Consider the following 20,132-nt stretch of genomic DNA (forward strand, 5'->3'; position numbering starts at 1 on the left):
CATTTTGTTCTGCATGTTGTTTTTTTAAATTCCATTATAACTTTATGGGAGAACTGATTTTTCTGTTTGCTGCCATGACCTAATCTGCAGAGTTTGGGTAGTGCACGGAGAAAAGCATTGCTCAGAGGAGCAGTAGTCATGTTGGGTTTAATGCCAACTAATTACTAAATACATATGGATAAATAGCCCACAATTAGATGTTTTGTACATCTGCATAACTGAGAGGTATGGTAATAGTTTTGCTTTATGTTTGGCTTAAGTTAACTGTTGGTTGAGGTTACTCTCATAATCTTCAGATAGCTAAATGAGACTTCAACTATTCACGTACAGGGAAAAGTAATCTTTAAAAAAGTATGGCCATCTATTTTCAACTCCTAGGTATCCTGACTAGATAGCATGTAACCCACATGCCAAAAGCTTTGTAATAGTGTTTGTTATAAACAGCAATACAAGCTGGCTGGTGTGGTGAAGCTGTTTCATTTGCCTTCAGTTTTTTAGAAATAGAATCCTTAAACTCGGATTATATTTTTTCTCTGTTAACTTTAATACTTAAATCTATTATATTTTTCTTCACTACTTTTTTCATGCTTTTTATTTCACTTTGCCTATTTTATATGTATCTGAATTTATAAACCTTTTTGCTTCAGCCAAACTTGGAAAATTGCTGACTTTATTAATATTCTAGTGCGAATTGGATATTTAAATACTGTCTATAAACAGCATAAAATTATGAGAGATTATTAAAAGGAGAGGTGAATTTGTACGTAACTTTTTAAGACACTGATTTTGCATAACTGTCGTGTACAGCATTTTCAGGTGTTAGCAGGAGTCCCATCCTAATAGCTTTTTTCATAATGCTTAAATATGGATAAGTTGTTTAAAAATGTAATTTGAAATGCACTTCAGATGCTTGTGGAGTCCTCAGTCTATTCTTAAATTATTCCTCACACGAGATCAGAATAGCATTCTTCATGAAATATAGATGACTATTTAAATAGCTTTACACGCTGTATAAACTGAAGTTGCTGTGAATTTTTGAAACCAACAATTTCTAAGGTAGGGAAGAGGAAAAGAAAGAGAGAAGCTACAATAAAATGTGATACTGAAGGGGAAGGCATGAAAGACCTCTTAATTATAATAACCAGTTTAACAGTATTCTAGGTTAAAAGCTTATGACATTGTTTTAGTTTCTGTGGATTGTAGAAAAGTTAGGGTGGATATTTAAATAACATACTGTATGCTGTAATGTATTTTGAAAACCATTAAATCTTACATGGTTATTATCAAAGCTGTTACGCAACTTCTCTTTCTCAGAATACCATGTAATTTCTACTTTCAAGAGGAATCCTCTCGAACAGGCCTTCAGACGGCCCAATGTAAATCTAACTTCCAATCACCTTTTATATCATTACTGGATTGCTGTAAGCCATAAGGCCCCAGCATTCCTGTATGATATCTACCTCAGGATTACTGGAAGAAGCCCAAGGTAATGGTGACTAGCTCTGTCTTGCCTGTTCCTCTGACTTTTAAACAAAGCTATGCTTACACTATGATATATATATTGATTATTTCAAATTTTTTTTCTTCCCCTGAATGCTTTATGACTAAAACTCAGCTTGCTTTTTTCCCTGAGAGCAGGTCCTTGAATTCAGAGTGACTTTGAACTTTCTAGCAGAAGTGGGGATGTTTTTGTTAGATAGTTTGGGTGTTTGAGTAGTCAAACAGAATTAAAAGGTCTAGCAAGTGATGTTTGTTCTTGAATAATAAATACTCAATATATTGATCCTTATTTTTTCCTACAAGACACCTCGTTAATTTGTATCTCAAGATAAATCCATTAGAAAGTGCAGTAAGGCACCCTAACTGTAGTTTACAGTCCAGCTCCCTCTTATGTCAATATTGGACTGCAGTCAGCCCTACAATGCCTGCATTTTTTTGCATGATCTTTCGCTTAGATTGACAGGTCAAAAACCATAATAGAGGAGGACAGGGCTAAAGGATAAACATAAAAAGGAGGACAGGGCTAAAAATACCTTGCTGGTGAGGTGGTGGAGACTTACGAAGAAGACATGGCATGGGCATTACCTAGATGTACTAACTATAAGCAGTAACAACCCAGTGGCTACATTTTGAAGAGATTAATGACTGGCTCAATGCTGCTGTACAGGATATGTCTCTGATCAGAATCCTAGTTGGTCATTAAACTCTAGGAAGTGGCTTGCATTAAGATTATTGTTGCCATTATAAATTGAAAGTGGAATGGGAGATGGAGTTAATAATTGTGGGTTATTCTGTAGATGATACAAACCAACATATCAGATCAAGTTGTATTATCTCAACATTCCATTCAGTTTATAATATTTACACTAGTATCTTCTTAACAACTTAAGTGGTGAAAATGGCATAGCTCTGCTAAATAGGCTAAACTCAATTATGTAGAAGTATAAGACATCACTTCAATTTTTCAGATTTACCAAGCCATATGGTCTTAACTCATTGCATGTATTAGATTTTTGAAAGTATTTGTGTTCGGGCTCTATAAAATCTCCACTGTGGTGACAGTGTATTAAGACAAGTGTCCTGTAGTCTAGGTCTGTCTTACCAGGAGGGGAAGAGTTCTGTAACAGACTTGGCACTGCATCACTAGAAGGAAGCCATGTGAGTGGTTTGTAGGAGAAAAGTTCTGAACTACCTTGGGTTCAGTTATTCAGTAGTGTAATACAGCAACAGTAGTGACAGGAGACTGTGCCTGTGGGGTAATCTTCCCACATTAAAAATGTAAGCTCTTCAGATCAAAAGAAGGTATTGAGTACGTTCCTAGCTTTTACGTTCTTTTGCAATGTTATTAATAAAAAATGGTAGAAATTCCCTGACAGATGTGAAGATTTCATCACTCACTAAAAATGGTTATACTATAAATGCCAACCTGCTGTCTTTCAAATGGTTAGGGAGTTGTGCTGCCAGAATCTTGTCAGTCTTTAAAAGTTGTCTAGTCTTTTAAGAATTTGACCAGTGGGTGTAAAACAACACTGTGAATAATCATGTTGTTTAGAAGACTCTTAGCAGTTTTATATTGTAACATTGGGAATGTTGAATCCTGTGTTTGCTTTTCCCGGACTTTCTTGATGTCTGAAGATGGAATTTAGAACTTTAATCAGTACTAGTACAGTTGGTGATGTTAAATATGTATTTTCTAGCCTGTGAAGTATTACTGATACAAGTATTCCTAATTAGTCTACTATAACAGTGGGTGGGTGAGTTTCCTATCATGCACAAGATTTCTACTTTGGAGGAAAGATGGGAGATGGAACTAAAACTAGCAATTGTTCAGTCACCAAGGTTACTCAAATGCACTTGAAAGAAAAGCTTTTAAGTTTGATACCCAGCCCACTTATAGGAATATAACTTTCATTATATAGTGCTCTTTTTTTTTGAAGCATTTAAAAAGTGGGAGCCTGCAATAGGAGCAGTAGAAGCAAATAAATATATAGATGCAAGCAAGGCATGCAGTGTTAAATCCTATATGTGCTTCGTGTGTTGTTTAATAATAGAAGAAACTTGAGACAGATTTTTACTCTGCCACTTCTCCGGTCTTCTGGTTCAAAGTACTTTGAAAGCTGCTTTAACTGATGGACTGAAGACAGTCATGGTATAGGAATGCACTGCTGTTCCTGTTGCCGTTCTGTCCAGTTGACAGGATGGTTGTAATTACCAGGCAGCATGTACTAGGAAACTTCTGAAGCCTTGGAAACTTTATTGGAAATTATTAAACTCAATATAATGCTGTTGTGAGTGAAGAAGGGATGGCTTAATCTAAAATGTGACCTTTCCCACCACGATTTAGCAGAAAAAAACTTGAGCATTATAATAAAACCAGCACAAGAAAATTCAAATACTGTGCTAATTCGACTACATGTAGTCAATAGCCTGGCCACTCTGTGCTGAGTCTGAATACACTTCTGAGGTCTTTATTGCATACAATGTAGGAAAAACTATTGAGCAATTGAACCTACACAGAAATGTAACTTCACTCATGTTACATGTCATAGTGTCAGGATATTGCACTGCGACTGAATGAGACATTTTTAGCAAGTGGCAGAGATAGATCAGGCCTATGACCCTTCAGAATTAAAGGATTATGTTTACAATAATAATTTAAAAAAATACCTTCCTGTTCAGGAATTTTCTGGAAACTTACCTGCTGACATTTTCCTGCAATATGAAATCATTTGCATCTCGCTTGCGGAAGCAATGTTTTTACTGAGATGGAAATCTTTTTGCTGGTTTTGCATCTAGCTTAAGGCTCTTGAATTGAACAGGTTTTTGATAACATTAACAGTTAAAGTAAGAAATAATGTATATAATATGTCTTCCAGATTTTATAGAGCATGTACAATAAAGATTGACATAATGAAGATTTAATATTTTATACTAAATACTTAAGACTATTACAGCATTGTGGAACTACATAAATAGCGGTGATAATCTTTAGCATCTGAGTTTAAGGATAGCGTTGTCAGTAACTTGCCATATATAGTTAGTTGTGTAACAAAGCTTATTAATTGTCTAACTTTCATATAAGGCGTAGTTCTCTCTTGTAACTTAGCACAACAGAACCATACATTATTTAGAAAGAATTCAGTGTATTTGAAATCTTAAAGCCTTTTAAAATACAAACCCAGCAGGTCTTTCCAATTACAGAATGTGACATGACATATTTCAAGTAGTAATTCAGGGTTTTCTCCAGCAATTAATTTTCTGTTACTGCTTCTTATAAAGTTAAAGGGAAGGTGTGGTTGGTGTATGTAGGGAGGATGTAAAGGACATAATTTCATATCTATCACTTCAATTTAAAACTGCTTAAAACTTAATATAAAGCACCTTTCATGTAGTTCCTGTCTTACAAACCAGAAATGAGTAGAGAGTACAGTACATTTTTGTTGAATAGATTAATGTGAGTTTTCCTCTTGGAAGCACTTGTAAGTTGTGCACAGAGATGCCGGAAAGATAAGAATACCAGTAGTATGTCTTACACTTCAAAATTTACAGTCAAAATGAAAACCTGAACAAAGACAAATCTGAAAGCTTGTTCTATGTGTTTTAGAGGAATCTTTAAAAAAGTATGTAATTAACTATATCTAATGCTTATGCAGACACTTGCAGTTTGGCAGCCTATAGATCCACTGAAGGATCAGTCTGTATTTAGCATCAGAACTGTTTTTAGCTTGGAGACAATAGTTGTGTGTAAGACCTCTTAAAAATGCAGTCACAGCCTTAAGCCAGGTCACTTTCAATTGTCTGCTATGGAAACATGCCCACCAAACTTACAGATAATTTACTCTTGCTTAAAATTTTTGATTCCTGTCATGTGTTTCCCAAACTGTTGTAATATATTTTGTGTTATAGTGGCAGTAAGGATGGCCTAGTAGAAGCAAAATTCTGCTTGGTATCTAGGTGAAAGTCTTGCATGCTGTCACACTGATTTGGTGACTGTTCAGTTGTTTATGATGATCAGCAGGTCTGACTTCTTTTCTGTCTTCAGCTTATGAAGAAGGTCTGATGCGATACTTGATGTACTGAATGATTATATATGGCTTTGGTATTTATGACTTGTAACCAATGGCTATCTGTGGAACAACCTATGAAGTATATATTTCAAAACTTCAGGTTGAGAGATAAAGTTCCATTATGTGTATTCATGATCTTTTTTGAGTCACGGGTGTATTCCCATTTGCTGGATGGTGCCATTGGAGTTACAGAACATAGTCTGCCAGAGCTGCACAAGTGTCTACTAAATGACACTCATTGCTGACTTCTCTGAGAGGCTGTCAGCATACCTTTTCTTCTTAAAAAAAAAAAAAAAAAAAGGTAGTTTCAGGTTGATTTAGTGCAAACTGACAAGCTGTCACCAAGAAAGTTGGTAGTCTTCTGCAAACTTTAATGAATCTAGCAATTGAGAGGATGTGAAGACAATTATTTTGGCTGATACATAAGAAACTAGCCCTACAAAGAAAAAAAACAACTGATGAGTGATGAATTTAATCAGGTGGTTCTGTGGTCAGTCACTAAATCCAATTTTGAGTTGGAGGGAGGGGAAGAAGTCTGGAGCTGAGGTAGAACAACTCTTTTCAGCCACTTGATTTATTTTTTTTTTTAATTAGCTTAGCTATGCTTTAAAATCATATCTATAAGTAGAGACAGCAAGATCCCCAGCAGAGGTTAGTCTACATTAGTGTTACCCCAAATTGGGATAACATTAGTTTAAATGTAGTTTCGTGTTTCATTAGAGAGAAGAGTGAAAACCGATGTCAGTAGCCAGCAATAAGCTCAAAGTCTATACTTGTCAAATCAGATATTCATTTGCATCGTTTAGTATTTTGCAGGGGTTCAAGTTTTTGTAAACTGTAGCAGTCTAAGCACCCTAACTAAAACTCAGCTGCTGTCCCAGCTTAGTGTAAGAACATGAACTGAGGAGGCACAAAAGGGCAAGTCAACTAAGTTAAATAATCTTAAGACATCAATAGATAGGCCTCTGCAAAAAATCTTAAGTACTTAGCCACCGTGTTCTGTTTGGCACTATTTTTTATCCAGACCGTTTTGCTATGAGGCCTTTGTGGCTTATCTGACCAGTGAGATCTTTGTTTTCCAAGTTTCAAGTTCTTTCCTGATATTTTTTTTTTTTTTTTTTTTTTTTTCCCCACTGAAATGATACTGGGTTTTTTTTGTGTTCCGTTCAGTCCTGTTAGCACAGGATGTGTTTGGATGCATGGTCTGCATTCCTATTTGTGAATCAGAGGGACTGTGGCAACAGTGGGAGCTGACCTGAACCACCTTGCCCAACTGGTGAAACTTATAAACAGGTGTTTGAAAGCATCTAGAAACATCTATTGGTGGTCTAAGATTGGAATACAACTCTGAATTACTCAGCAGATAGGTTCCTGTGGGGTTCAAGGAAAAATATTTGTGCTTTTTGTGCTTTAGAGATACTCTTACTTTTTCAACGGTGTCTGCAATTTGTATTACTCCATTTCATGAGGTGAAAGAGGCAATTTTGGTATTTCCTTAGCTACTGAGATGGCAGCCATTAATGACACTAATGTGGTGCAAAATACTTTCTTTAGAAGAGTTTCTGGGACAATATGCTGTATCCCTTTTACAAGTAGGAATGCATCTAAAGCAGCTTTCAGAGAAAAATCAGTGTTTTTTATTGCTTCTATGAACTTCATTAAACATAACTGACTGTGCAAACCATTTCCAGTTAGCGCTGGGTTGTTCTGCTCCTCCCTCTACTTAAAATGATCAGTGTGGGCTGCTATAAGGATCAATTTGGAAGCAGTTCTGAAAGATGGAAATACCTTGAGCACCCAAAGCAGAAATTTAACATTAGGTTATGTGGTACTAGTTACTACTTAATAATATTGGGTGTTACAGTGCTAGCAGTAGTAATTTGAAACAATTTTCTTGTCATGAATGTGGGAACTTTGATTCTGGATAACTTGCATTTTTTTGGGGTCCACTTCAGATAGTCTGGGAGAGAAACTTGCCCAAATTGATCCTTATAACATAGTTTCTCCATACTCCAGGTTATGGTTTTGTAGAGTTGCTTCCTTGGCGTATTAAGGGATGATGGAAGGTTATTTCTGCATATTTGGAAGTAGCATGGAACTAATCACTTAACTTGGCAGGATCTACTATGGTCTTTCTATGCCCTTAAATATTTTCCTGCCCTTTGCAAAAGCAGTAGGGATAATGGGCTAAGCCATATTTCTGGTGGTTTTAAGCCTTGATCTTTTAGTCACCATAGTAAACCAGTTTTATTACAGAGATCTGGTGTCTTGCACAGTGTGCAGGAAGATCGGGGAACTTACTCCCTTGCTTAAAGTTGTTGGGTGTGTATGTTCTGCACTGTGCAATTTGACTCTCTTGTCAAGTTGTGTTGTTCAGAACAGCTAGATACTCCAGTATGTGGAAAAGTGTTCTGTGTTTGTCCTGAACAAAGAGTTACCAACAGAAGACAATGGGGTTTTTTCACTAAAAAAGATAAGAGATTATAACTTATGGTTGCACTGGGAAGTAGGATTAGGAAAAAAGGACTGTCCTATAATTTCTGATTCTATATAAAGGTTGGACAGCCACAGTCCCCTTTAATAATATGCAGAAATACCCTATTGATCTAATATAACATGCAGAGCGAGGTGGGATATGTTAACATAGGGGTGTGGGGTTGAAGGGTTAAAAACCTCAAAATCTTACTGTCTTGTTTGAACTAATCTTTACCACTGTAACCTGTACATTCCATGCCTTGGACTGTAGGATGATGAAAACAATAACACGTCTTCATAAGGCCATGATGGTATTAGAATACTTTACAAGCAATTCTTGGATCTGGAATACTGAAAATATGACTATGCTAATGAACCAGCTAAACCCTGAAGACAAAAAGGCAAGTAGCTGTGTGATGTGGGCATGGGGACTGAAAGTGAAATATAAGCCCCTTTATTCAAGACTGAGTAAGGACATGAGCTGGTGATGCTGCTTACTATCATGTGGAGCTAATCCTAGTACTAACTCAGCACCAGAGATTCCTGTCGCATCCTTTCAGTTGTGCCAGGGCTGTGTTGTAAGTTATAGCTCATTGATTTGATCAGACATGAGGAAGGGCAGGACCCCTTGGAAGGAGGCCTGATGTAAAAGGTGACTGTCTTCAGAGTGGCCAGATCACGTGATCCGGTGTTGGTCATAGATCAACCAAGTGGCCAAGCTGTTAGGGTTTTCCCTAAGTCATGAATAAAACAAGGATTTACTACTTGACTGGTGTCTCTTTTCTGAGGAACGGGAGGTGGATTTTTGAAAGACTTTTTTGCTTGTTTTTAAACTAGTAAGCTTTTATATACTCTTCTCGTGCTCTGGTCAGTCACATGTATCTAAAGAAATGCAAGTGTAACTTCTCTCGCTTCTTTCTGAAGTGCACTCTTGCTGTGTGACTAAAATTGCCCCATGCAGGGGGGAAAGTGTAACAGAAGCAGGATGACACAGAAGTCCTGAAGATCAGTGAGGAAGAAGGAAAAGTGTTGAGTGCAGGGTCTGAGTAAGAGTAAATGAAAGAGCTCAAAGGAAAAATCTTAGGCTTCCCACTATGTGCTGTTGACTATCCGTGAGCCTTTATTTTGGTGCTCTATTTTACCAGTCCCAAACTAACAGAAATACTTGTGTGGTGGGTTGATCCTGGCTGGATGCCAGGTGCCCACTGGAGCTGCTTTGTCACTCCCCTCCTCACTGGGCATGGGAGGGAAAATGTAAGTAGAGGGTCATGGATCAAGATAAGGACAGGAAGAGATCACTCACCAATTACAGTCATGAGTAAAAGAGACTCTCTTTGGAGAAATTGATATCGTTTATTACCAATTAAATCAGAGTAGGGTAATGAGAAATAAACCTAAGCCTTAAAAACTCCTTCCTCCACCTCTCCCTGCTTCCCAAGCTTAACTTTACTCATGATTTCTCTACCTCTTCCCCCAAGTGACACAGGGGGCTGGGGAGTGGGAGTTGCAGTCAGTCCATCACATGTCTCTGCTGTTCCTTCTTCCTCAGGGGGAGGGTTCCTCACTGCCCTGCTCCAGTGTGGGGTCCCACAGGACAGCTCTCCACAAACTTCTCCAACATGGGTCCTTCCCACGGGCTTCAGTTCTTCACACCCTGCCCCAGCCTGGGTCCCCCGCAGGGTCACACGTCCTGCCAGCAAACCTGCTCCAGCCTGGGCTCCTCTCCCCATGGGGCCACAGGTCCTGCCTGCAGCTGCTCCAGCACAGGCTGCCCACGGGGTCACAGCCTCCTTTGGGCACCCACCTGCTCCAGCGGGGGGTCTCCATGAGCTGCAGGTGGGGATCTGCCCCACATTAACCTGCGTGGGCTGAGGGCACAGCCTGCCTCACCGTGGGCTTCACCACGGGCTGCCGGGGAATCTCTGCTCCGGTGCCTGGAGCCCCTCCTGCCCCTCCTTCCGCACTGACCTGGGGGGCTGCAGGGTTGTTGCTCTCACATATTCACATTCCCCTCTCTGGCTGCAGTACCACAGTTTTCTTTTTTCCCTTCTTAATTACGCTATCCTAGAGACACCACCACTGTTGCTGAAGGGCTCAGCTTTGGCCAGCAGCAAGTCCATCTTGGAGCTGGCAGGCATTGGCTCTATTGGATATGGGGGGAAGCTTCTAGTAGCTTCTCAGAAGCCACCCCTGTAGCTCCCCCTGCTACCACAACCTTGCCACTCAAACCCAATACAACCTGGATGAGCCTAGCTGGTTTGCCCTAGTGGCTAGTATTGACCAAAACTATCTGATTCCTGCATGGGTGCCTGTGCTGCCAGATTCTCACCTCCCTGCCCCTCATCGCAGGGAAAAGTGGTGCAAATCTTACTGGATTCTTTCCAACTTACTCAAAATGTGTTTGTGCAGTAGTGAAGCTGTAATGGAACGGAGTCATTCCCCACCCCTGCGATGACTCACAGGAAGATACCTATATGTGTTAAAGTATTGCAACAGAGGTCAATCTCTGCCTTCCCCCCCCCCGCCCTTCGTTTCTGCTATAGTTTTGCTGGTTAATATTTAGCAGAATAAAAATCACTAGTCAGTTTTAAGAGACTCAAATTCCCTTATGCATTTGAAACAGTTTTCTGATCTTTAAAGTGTCTTTCCTATTCAAGCGTTTTGCAGAATCTAGTTCTGTAAATAAGAAAAGGCGCCCAACTTCTAAATAAACTTTCTAGAAGTAGGAAATAGAATAGCTTTCGGTGATTCTTGTGTGGAGAAGATTTCCACTCTTTCCCCCTTCCCCCCCCCAGCAACCTGAATTCAGGAAAAGTTTTAAAAAACAAAACCAAAGTAACTCCAGAGCTTTGGGCTGTTAGGATTTTCAAGTAGCTGGATTTCCAATAAGGTGTACATACAGCAATAAAGAAATAGTTGAAATTATGGTTGAAACTTTACTGTCTTTACTTTTTACATTCTTGCTATGATGATATATTACAGAAAATAATTGAGAGATTCTGATAACTTGCCAGTACTGGAAGGCTGTTAATTGTGTATGTATTTTATATCACAACTGGAACTACACACTGACCTTTAACTTACAAACAATGCTAAATTACAGAGGCTTGTTCTGAGGGATTGTCTTCATAACCGTAATGGCTTTAATAGGTTTATTTTTCACCATATAACACACCGGCTATGCGGTTAAGCAGCTTATTTGGAAGCATGGACTTGGGAATTCACTGTATGTGTAACAACTTTTAAAGCTGAATACGGTTTCACTGCGCGAAACTGTGTACTTGTCTCTCGTTCCTTAATGGTCCTGCTTATTCTATTACCTGAAACAAAATTGGCAAAGTTAAAAACCTAGGAAAATCTTGGTATTCATTGGGACTTAAATGGGCTGTTATTGTAGAATCTTGAGGTGAGGAAATCTATACATCAGTGAAAACCTTGAGTTGTAAATTTACTGTAGTAACTTCCTCTCCTGAGGAAGATACTCACATGGTTGTTCCTAAAATATATTGGTGCAACTATAAGCACAGCTAAAAAATCTGCATTTATTGAACAGTGAACTTGGCACAGAGTATTGTTTATTCTATAACACATTGGAATTGTTTTATTGCTTAAAAGGAAACAACATAATATAAAACCCAGTCATTGCTAGAATGGAGATCCTTACAGACAGACAAAGTGGGAAAGCAGTGCACTTGGAAGTGAGGGAAGAATATAACTGCTGAGGAGCAAAAGTAAGGCATGAAATAGTTGAAATTTGGAAGAGATACTATAAGAATCTGCTGGTTGAGTCAGAAAAGGAATCTAAATCTAGATCATTCTTACATTTAAGGACAAGGAAACTTTTTTGCATAGAAGACATTTGAATTATCTGGTGTAAAGGCATTTTTTTTTTCCTTTAAATTACTGCATATAGCAGGTGAATTTTTAGATGACTAACAGTGAAAGCTTTTATTTTATGCAGACCTTTAATTTTGATGTTCGACAACTACATTGGGCTGAGTACATGGAAAATTACTGCATGGGAACAAAGAAATATGTGCTGAATGAAGAAATGTCTGGCCTCCCTGCAGCTAGGAAACACTTGAATAAGTAAGCATAAGTTTTTGTTTTCCTCTGTTTAAATTTTCTGTGTTCTCCTGCCCTTGTCAAATTTTGCTTATCCATATTATGACTTAATTGTGTTTTATAGTACCTGTTTAGGTCCTGTGCCATTGTTCAGTTCCAGTCCAGTGGTCTGAAGCGTTTTCTAAAGAAGTCAGATGACATCTGTCATCTTTTATTTGTTGCTCTCAGTATTAATAGTTACAGTATTAGGTTGGGATTATGGTTGTAGCTCAGATCACTAGTGTATGCAGTAGTCCAGGTTTCTAATTTTTTTTTTTTTCTACCCAAGTATCTTTTGGAGGGTAAAAAGGTACACAGTAACACAAAGGTCAGAATGGCTTGTTTGGTTAAGGAATTTTAGTAGAACAATAGTTGTTTCTTCTGGGAATATGATCTTTTGAACCAGGCAAGTAAACAGGCATGGACTCCCCACTTCAGAACAGGAAACTTTGATATTGGTGCTCTAATGTGACCCCTTTTTTCTGTGGCTTAACTCCTCCAATTTGAATGCACTTTACTGTCCAGAATTTTACTGGCACAGTTGCCCTTGTTTTGTTATTGGCTGATTCATAAAGCTGGTTGTAGACTTTTTTACTTTAAAGTGAAGGAGAAGTGATTAATTTTGTTCTGCAATACGACTTCACCTCTGCTATCCTGATAACACAAAGAAAAATTGTGTAGTTCACTACTTGTGTTATTCGTCTAAAGACAAGGATTTGCAGTTGTAGAGTAAATTGGTGTGATGTGTTACAATGTCAAATATACTTTTGAAAGATGATAATCTGTGATTATGGTGGGAATAGCTGAAGAGGTGTTCCCTTCTGTGGGTTTTTTTTTTTTTAAATTTAGATGCTGTTAAAAAATGCATAGGAGTTATACAGTTGTTATTCTTTGTACAAAAGATTGTACAAAAAATAACATGAGAAATAGCCTTGTACTGGAACAGCATCAGGTTGACCGCAGTTCTTGTTTTCTAAGTAGATTGTTTTGCAACAGGTTTAGATTCTAACATGTATTTATTTTGAGGCATGAAGTTGGTCTCTTCTGTTACCATCTAGCTCTTAACTCCGCTGCTTCAATATTAACCAGATTTGGCAGTGTAGGGGACCTGGCTTCTCTAGGGAGCTACTGAGTGTAATTTCTGCATATTGAGATGTGGGCTTTACGTTATGTAATGGAGAAGTTTATACTATTTTTTTCTACAAATAAGGTATGTAGAGGAAGGTCTAGCTATAGTAACACTCAGCCTTGTAAAAAAAGATGAGGGCAGTGAGTATTTCCGTAAAAAGAGCTGCCTTTGAAATACAAATTTTCATTCTCTACTGAACCAAAGAGATTGCTCCGTGTCTGAGAAATCTGAGCAAATTCTGGTTGCTTTTTGTCTTGATGCTTCCGTCTTTACATGTGAGAGGATTGCTAGAAGTCATGGTTGCCCTGAAAGGATACTTAGTTTCTCCTAATCTTTAAATATAGTTCCCTGAGAAGGAAGGAGTTTAAAATTGCAGTGAAGACTCTGGGCACTGTGGCTGGAAAATCCTATGATTTTTTTGTTTTGTCAGCATCAGTTGGCATTCCTTCTACACATACGTGAAGTTTTAAATATGTGGACGGGTGGAGGGGAGTTGATACTGTTAAATATTTCCTTGGTTTTGGGGTGGATGGCAGCCCTCCATAGGTAAGTTACCATGTCTATGACCTTTAAGAGGTTTTTATCAAGCAGCTATAAAGCAGAATTACATGTGGTTAGCTACAGGGCTGACTGTGTCTTAGTTTTCATGTGTTCCACTTTTCAGCAATGAACTATGGAAAAGCCTTCTCTGTCTGGCCCTTCACTTATCAGCTGACGTCTGTCATTGACTTAATGGCATTCATAATGTATCTTGAGATGGATAGATAAATTCTACATTAGAAGTTAGTTTTTAGTGGTTTTTTTCCGGTAGTCTTGGTACCTTGACTTTTAATGATTTCTTTTGTTTTCCCTTAGGTTGAGGAATATACGCTATGGCTTCAATACAGTTCTTGTGATCCTGATTTGGCGTATCTTTATTGCAAGATCACAAATGGCAAGAAATATCTGGTACTTTGTGGTTAGTCTGTGTTACAAGTTCCTCTCCTACTTCAGAGCCTCCAGTACTATGAGATACTGAAGAAGAGAATTTAGCATTAGGACATCTATGCACATGGTGGTCTAACTGCACAAAGCCTGTAACATGTAGTCATCTCACATTTTGTAAAAGCATAATTTCATCTTAAATTTGAGTGCAAAATATACAGTATGGTATATGTAATGCTAGTTGTGCATCTTCCTGGAAACAGAGAAAATAAAATGGTCAAGTGCCAGGTTGAATTGGCATTAGACAGGCATTTAAATAACTTTAATTCTTTGACCTGGGGAAAACCTTTTAGACCACTGACCAACATAACTGTGCAATTTGGAACGTGTTTGATTGAAATCTGCCTTAACATGAATTTTTTTTTTTTTTTAAGTTTTACTTCACATTGAGCGAGATAAATACTGACTTAGTAGTTGCTAGTTGCTGTAGACCTATTTATTTAAAATTCTAAATCGTAAAGGGTTTTGCAAGTTGCAAAAGTGTATAAATGATGGTGGATATCCTGAAAAAAAAAGTTTAGGGGCTTTTGTAATTGGCCTTTAGTTTTTGCCACTTCTTCCCTTATTCTCAAGGTAGAGATGCAACAGTGGTGCCTACTTTGCTTTTTTAAAAAAAAAAAAGAAAAAACAACAGAAGAAAGCCCAAAACCTAATCTTTCAACCTTCCTTAATTACTGAAAAGCCTTTTGTCTGATCTGGTCTTCAGAATGCATTTAATGATTCAGTTGCGTGCTCAAAACTGGCTGCATTCGACTTGTGTTTGTCAGCATGAACAGTCCGCTTCTCTGAAAGTTGAGTTGATCCTATCATTGGGTAGATAAAAGGAAATGTAACCCTGAGGGGGGCAAAAATAAAGTCATTGACTGTTTTTTTTTTTTTTTTAAAATGATTTTTATTGGGAACACAGAGCCAGCACTTGCTTGTTACACTTCTGACTTCAAAAAGTAATTGTATTTGAAAGGAATTTATGATGCTTAGTTGCTGTTTCTATTACTGGTGATAGCTGGACAAACTATAGGCTTTCATTAAGAGATACACCTGTTTTAAAATTCTAAGCAATGTTAGCAAATACTTCATGAATTATTTTTTTAAAATCTGAGCTATGAATTTTGATGCATGAACAACACCAATGCGTAAGCACACTTTCTCATCCCTACCCCAGTAAAACCTCTCATTTTATGGGGCAAGCAGAGCAAATGCGTCAACATGAAAGTATGACATGAAAGTATGTTAACAATTCTTCCACCTATCTTTTAACTCTTGTGAAATTGCTAGGTTTAAACTTGAAATAATGTGGGTTTCATGCATGTTAATTTTTTTCACTAGGGAAAACATCTGTAACAATAGCAGGTTGTAAGAAGAGATTGAATCCTTGTTTAAGGCTGTACATGAAGATCCCTTTAAATTTTGGTTGCACAGAATTCTGAGAACACCTTAATGTTCCTTTAATTGATGCACTGACCACCACCCTTGCCCAGTGTTTGTTTATTAAAATCAGCTTATACTGATGAATATGTTCTTGAATCTGCTTGGAAAGGCAAATAATTACTTAATTACATAAGAGATAGATTATACTTGCCCTTGGTAGTTTTTTGTCTGATTTGAATTAAGTATGTAAAGAACTTATTTTGCTATTCTTGTGAAAACACTTTCTTTAAAGAGAACACCTTTCACACAGGTGTATATCTCATCTTGAAAAGATACTGGCTTCCTTGTCGAAGCTAAATATTCTGTAGTAAGTAGTTAAGCTGTAATTCCTTTTTAAAATTACTTGTGTATATATAAAGCTAGTGATGAAAAGCCTAAATGGTCTAGGACCACACCTTGTGTGAGAGACCTCTGACTGTGGCTGAAAATAAATTATGGCTTCTGTGGTTGAAGATGTTACACTTAAACTAAGTACATTAGGTGTATTACACTTCTAGTTGCCTCCCCAAGTATCTTACTAGACCTGAAAGTATGCTTAAGCATTCCTGCATTGTAGATTTTTTTTCCAGAGGTGCCTACTATCTAATGACACCCCTTGTCCCATGTTGGCATGTGGCTGAAGTTTGCAAAAGACAGATACGTCATATTCTGAAAATGATTCTGTGAAGGAATTCACTTATGAATTTCGGTTTTTATAACTATACACATGATACTTCTAATGTTGATTTGTTAATACTGAGAGCTATGAAGCCAATTAACTGATGATTTCTGGTCCAAACCACTGCTTAGAAATATATTCTTTTGAATAAATAATGAAGAAAAGAATTACTTTGAACAAAAGGATATACAACCTCTACTCTTTAAACATTTGCCAATTTAGAAACCAAATTTTTTTCCCTCTTTGGAGACTGTGTTTCTGTGCACTATTGGTATCTTACACAAATGCATCGGTCATTCTATTTAACTGACAATAGATTCAGTGTCACATTTATTACATTAGTTTTGTCAGTCTGTGAAATTCTATGTGAAACTGCTGGGGTTTTTTTCCATATCAAAACCCTGTTCTCTTTGCAGTTCTTCATACCAGTGTGTGAACGTAACAGATGTCAATCAGAAATACGGCGGAAATGTGTTTTGATACAGTAAGCTAGACTGACTGTACTGACTAGCAAGTTACAGGACGTATTCCAGTTAATTATATAGGAAGAAGAGCAGTCTGAAACAACATGATCACTTAACAGCTACTGGTATTTAAATTTGGGACCAGGAAAAAAAATTACATTTTTCTGTAATGTTTTTCTCTGCTGTAGGAACAGGTGTTTGGAAACAAATGCTGAATCTGTGAGCTTTTATAAGACATAAACAGAAATATTGGGTGCCTTTGTTTGTAAACCAAAAATAAACAGATCCCTTGAAAGTGGTGTTACAGTGTTTGTTGTATTTTTGCATGTTATTAGTGTTAATTTCTGGAAAATAACTGGATAGTGCAAATGTCATCTTGGTATACGTGAACATGCTCTTTCCTCTGTGAGAAACTTTGAAAATCAAGTTTATGACTAATACTGCATTTTAAAAAGCAAAACAAAAACTTTCAGAATCAACCCCCCCCAAAACAACAAACAAAACTCCCAAAACTCTATACCTTCATGGGGTGATATCAAAACACATGATGAGGTGTGCTTGGTCATGGTGACTTTCTTGTATGTCAGCTAGTTTTCTCCTTGCCTGTTTATTTGTAGCATTTGTTTCAAATTTACTTAAATAGATGGGTGCTTTTTCATGTGGTTTTGCAGTAGATTTTGGATTAACATTTTAAGGAATTGCAAGCAACTGTAGCTATTGGTAGCATCTACATTTTGTGGGGAGGATTGATATGGTAGCATTAAGTTAGTGCGTCACAAAAATGGCTTGTTATTTTGTTTTTTAACCTTAATTTCTTGGAATCCTCAGATTTCATGAATTTGTCCTTTTTATTAAGAGCACACTTCTAGAGATCATGCATGAGCTGTAAGCTGTGGTTTAGGGGTCTACCAGTTTTAAAGCTTTCCTTGACTTTAAGACTTAAACTACCAAATATAGATGGGTTTTGTTGGTCTCTTTAGTTGATTAAAAATTGGGAGCAAGGAACAAAAAAAAGTTTTAAGATGTTATCCCTTCTGTGTCTTGTGCTGTTAAACATCTTGCCCTTTCTTCATAGTACAGTATTACATCGTACGTTGTTCAAAAACAAGGAACAGGTTTATAGAGGTAATCTGGATCTGAGAAGTAACCCTGTGCAGAGCTGGGAAGTATAAATTTTCATCATGTTACATATTTCACAATCTGCTGAGCAGACTTTAAACAAATGAAGAAAAGTTACCAAAGTGGTTGTTTTGGAGAAATGTAAGTAAGTGAATTGCTTTAAAGTGTATTCTTGCTGTTTGTCATTTTTTTTGTGCTGAAGTATGTGCAACTTATTTTGTCCAGCCTGGTGACATTCACTGTGTGTTTGAGTAAATCTAAAACTCTAAAATAGTTCCCGTGGAGCTGATATGAGTTATGTGCTTGTGTATTTAATGTGCTGTACCATCAGAAATTTAGAAGCGAAGGCTGACAGGTCTCACCACTTTAAATTCTGTTTTCTTGCTCTCTTCTAGAGTATTCTTCAGAGCTGCCTCAGACAACTGTCCTCCTTTCTGTCTGCAGATGACTGCAAGTTAAAGGTTGATTAACCAAACTGTGAGCTGCTTCTCTACCATCTTGAACTAAATTTAACCCTGCTTCCAATTTCAAGATATTTATAAATGCTTTCCTCCCTAATGTTATCTTTGTACTTTTCTTCAGCGCGGAGTTGACATTCGCTTTGGCTTTCCCTGCTCTGCAACAAATATGACTCATTGATAGATAATTAGTAATTACGCAACTGTCTTTTCTGGAATATGGAACAATGACAGCTTTGAGCAGCTTTTATTCTTACTATGAGAAGCAGGAGGAACTGTGACTAATTGGTGAAAGCAGAAGTTCCAGCACATCAATTTGCGGTGAATGAAACTGGAATGCTTAGAGCCATCAGCTCTAGGTAGGGTGAATGGGACACTTTTATTCTTGATTCAGCTATATCCATTAGCTGCAAGTGTGGTGATTATTACCAGAAGCCTTTAATTTCATTCTAATTGAATTGTTACACCTTTCAGGATGGTAATTCTGTAGCCACTGTCACTTCTGGAACATTAATATCCTGATATGTAGAAGTAAGGCCTCTTTTGCTTTTTACGAGCATATGAAGAATTTACCGTAAGATTTTTTGAAATGAAAAAATTAAAACCACTGCTTGATTGAAATTTTCTAGGATGTAGAATGAACATTCATTCTTAAATTGCCCTTGCATTGCATGGTAGGAGTTTCCACTACGTCCTCCATGTATGCCCTATCTCTGCTGTAGAAGCAGCAGTTTAGTCTACCTCCAGGAGTCTCAGAAGGTAGTTGTGGTATTCCTGTTTTAATCAACAAACATCTGATTTACCACTTAAGTGAAAATGATTCAGTACTTAGCCACTTTTAACTTCTATGCATCATGTCAGCCTCAATCCAGATTCAAGACAGCATCATATAGTTTTTTATCCTTTCCTTCATTCCTGATGAAATTATCCTAGAACTAGATGTCTAGGGATGCAAGTAGTTGCACGTACTGTTTTAGGCACTTAACTTGGATGGAATTCAAGAATCTAAAGTTAGGAGGCTTGATTTCCTCTCTTACACAGTTTTTGCTGTATGATTCAGAATCACAAGGCAGGTGTTTAAAATAAGCAGGGACTTCTTAATAGCAGTTGCATTGTGTGGTGGGGAGAGAGACCTATGGAAATGAAAGGAAATGGCTAAATTATGGGAGTGGGCTGAATATGAATGTGCATACTAACATAAGAACAAATGTGGCATTGAGGCTATACTGACACTGTATTGTGTCACGTGGCTCATGATCTGCATTGTGTGTAAAGCTTGTGGTCCAAACAGATAAATCAGGTGAGAAGTTAACTCGGATTCTAAATGAGCAAACCTGTCATCCGGCACTTCTTACTTAATGTACTTTCCTAGGACAGTGCTAATTGAACTTAAAAGATTCCGATTCAGTTTGGAGAGGGACAGCAGCTAAAGAGATGTTTCGAATATTGCTGACAGTGTATGAAAATTTGTGGAGTGTGTGGAAGATGAGAATTTTCTTTACAGTTTATAGGATAGAAATCTCGTCGCAAGTTAATTTAAATCAGTGTGTCCCACAAATACACTTTAATTGCTCCCATGAACAGACACCTAATCTGTTCAAATAGGCTTTAAAAAATTCTTGTACTTTGAAGAGGTAATCAACTTCGAATAAATTGCATAAGCTAGAACAAGAGGACTTGACAGTTACTCTTAAGTCCTTAGCAGGAAGAATGGAGATTTCCTGATCCCACTTGCTGTGCTGCACA

At 37.5% G+C, this 20,132-nt stretch overlaps 1 protein-coding gene across 2 annotated transcripts in view; it reads left to right on the top strand.

Moving 5' to 3' along the window:
- Positions 1-17,108, top strand: part of FAR1 (fatty acyl-CoA reductase 1) — a 39,619-nt gene extending 22,511 nt beyond the window's left edge. For both annotated transcript variants that reach the window (XM_037402337.1, XM_037402338.1), the window contains exons 9-12: positions 1,315-1,486; positions 8,314-8,443; positions 12,004-12,131; positions 14,131-17,108. In XM_037402337.1, the coding sequence (XP_037258234.1) occupies positions 1,315-1,486; positions 8,314-8,443; positions 12,004-12,131; positions 14,131-14,293 (593 nt within the window). In that variant the 3' untranslated portion in view covers positions 14,294-17,108. The remainder of the gene's footprint in view (positions 1-1,314; positions 1,487-8,313; positions 8,444-12,003; positions 12,132-14,130) is intronic.
- The last annotated feature ends 3,024 nt before the right edge of the window (positions 17,109-20,132 follow it).

Source organism: Falco rusticolus, chromosome 10 (assembly GCF_015220075.1).
Source record: "Falco rusticolus isolate bFalRus1 chromosome 10, bFalRus1.pri, whole genome shotgun sequence".
Taxonomy (NCBI): Eukaryota; Metazoa; Chordata; class Aves; order Falconiformes; family Falconidae; genus Falco; species Falco rusticolus.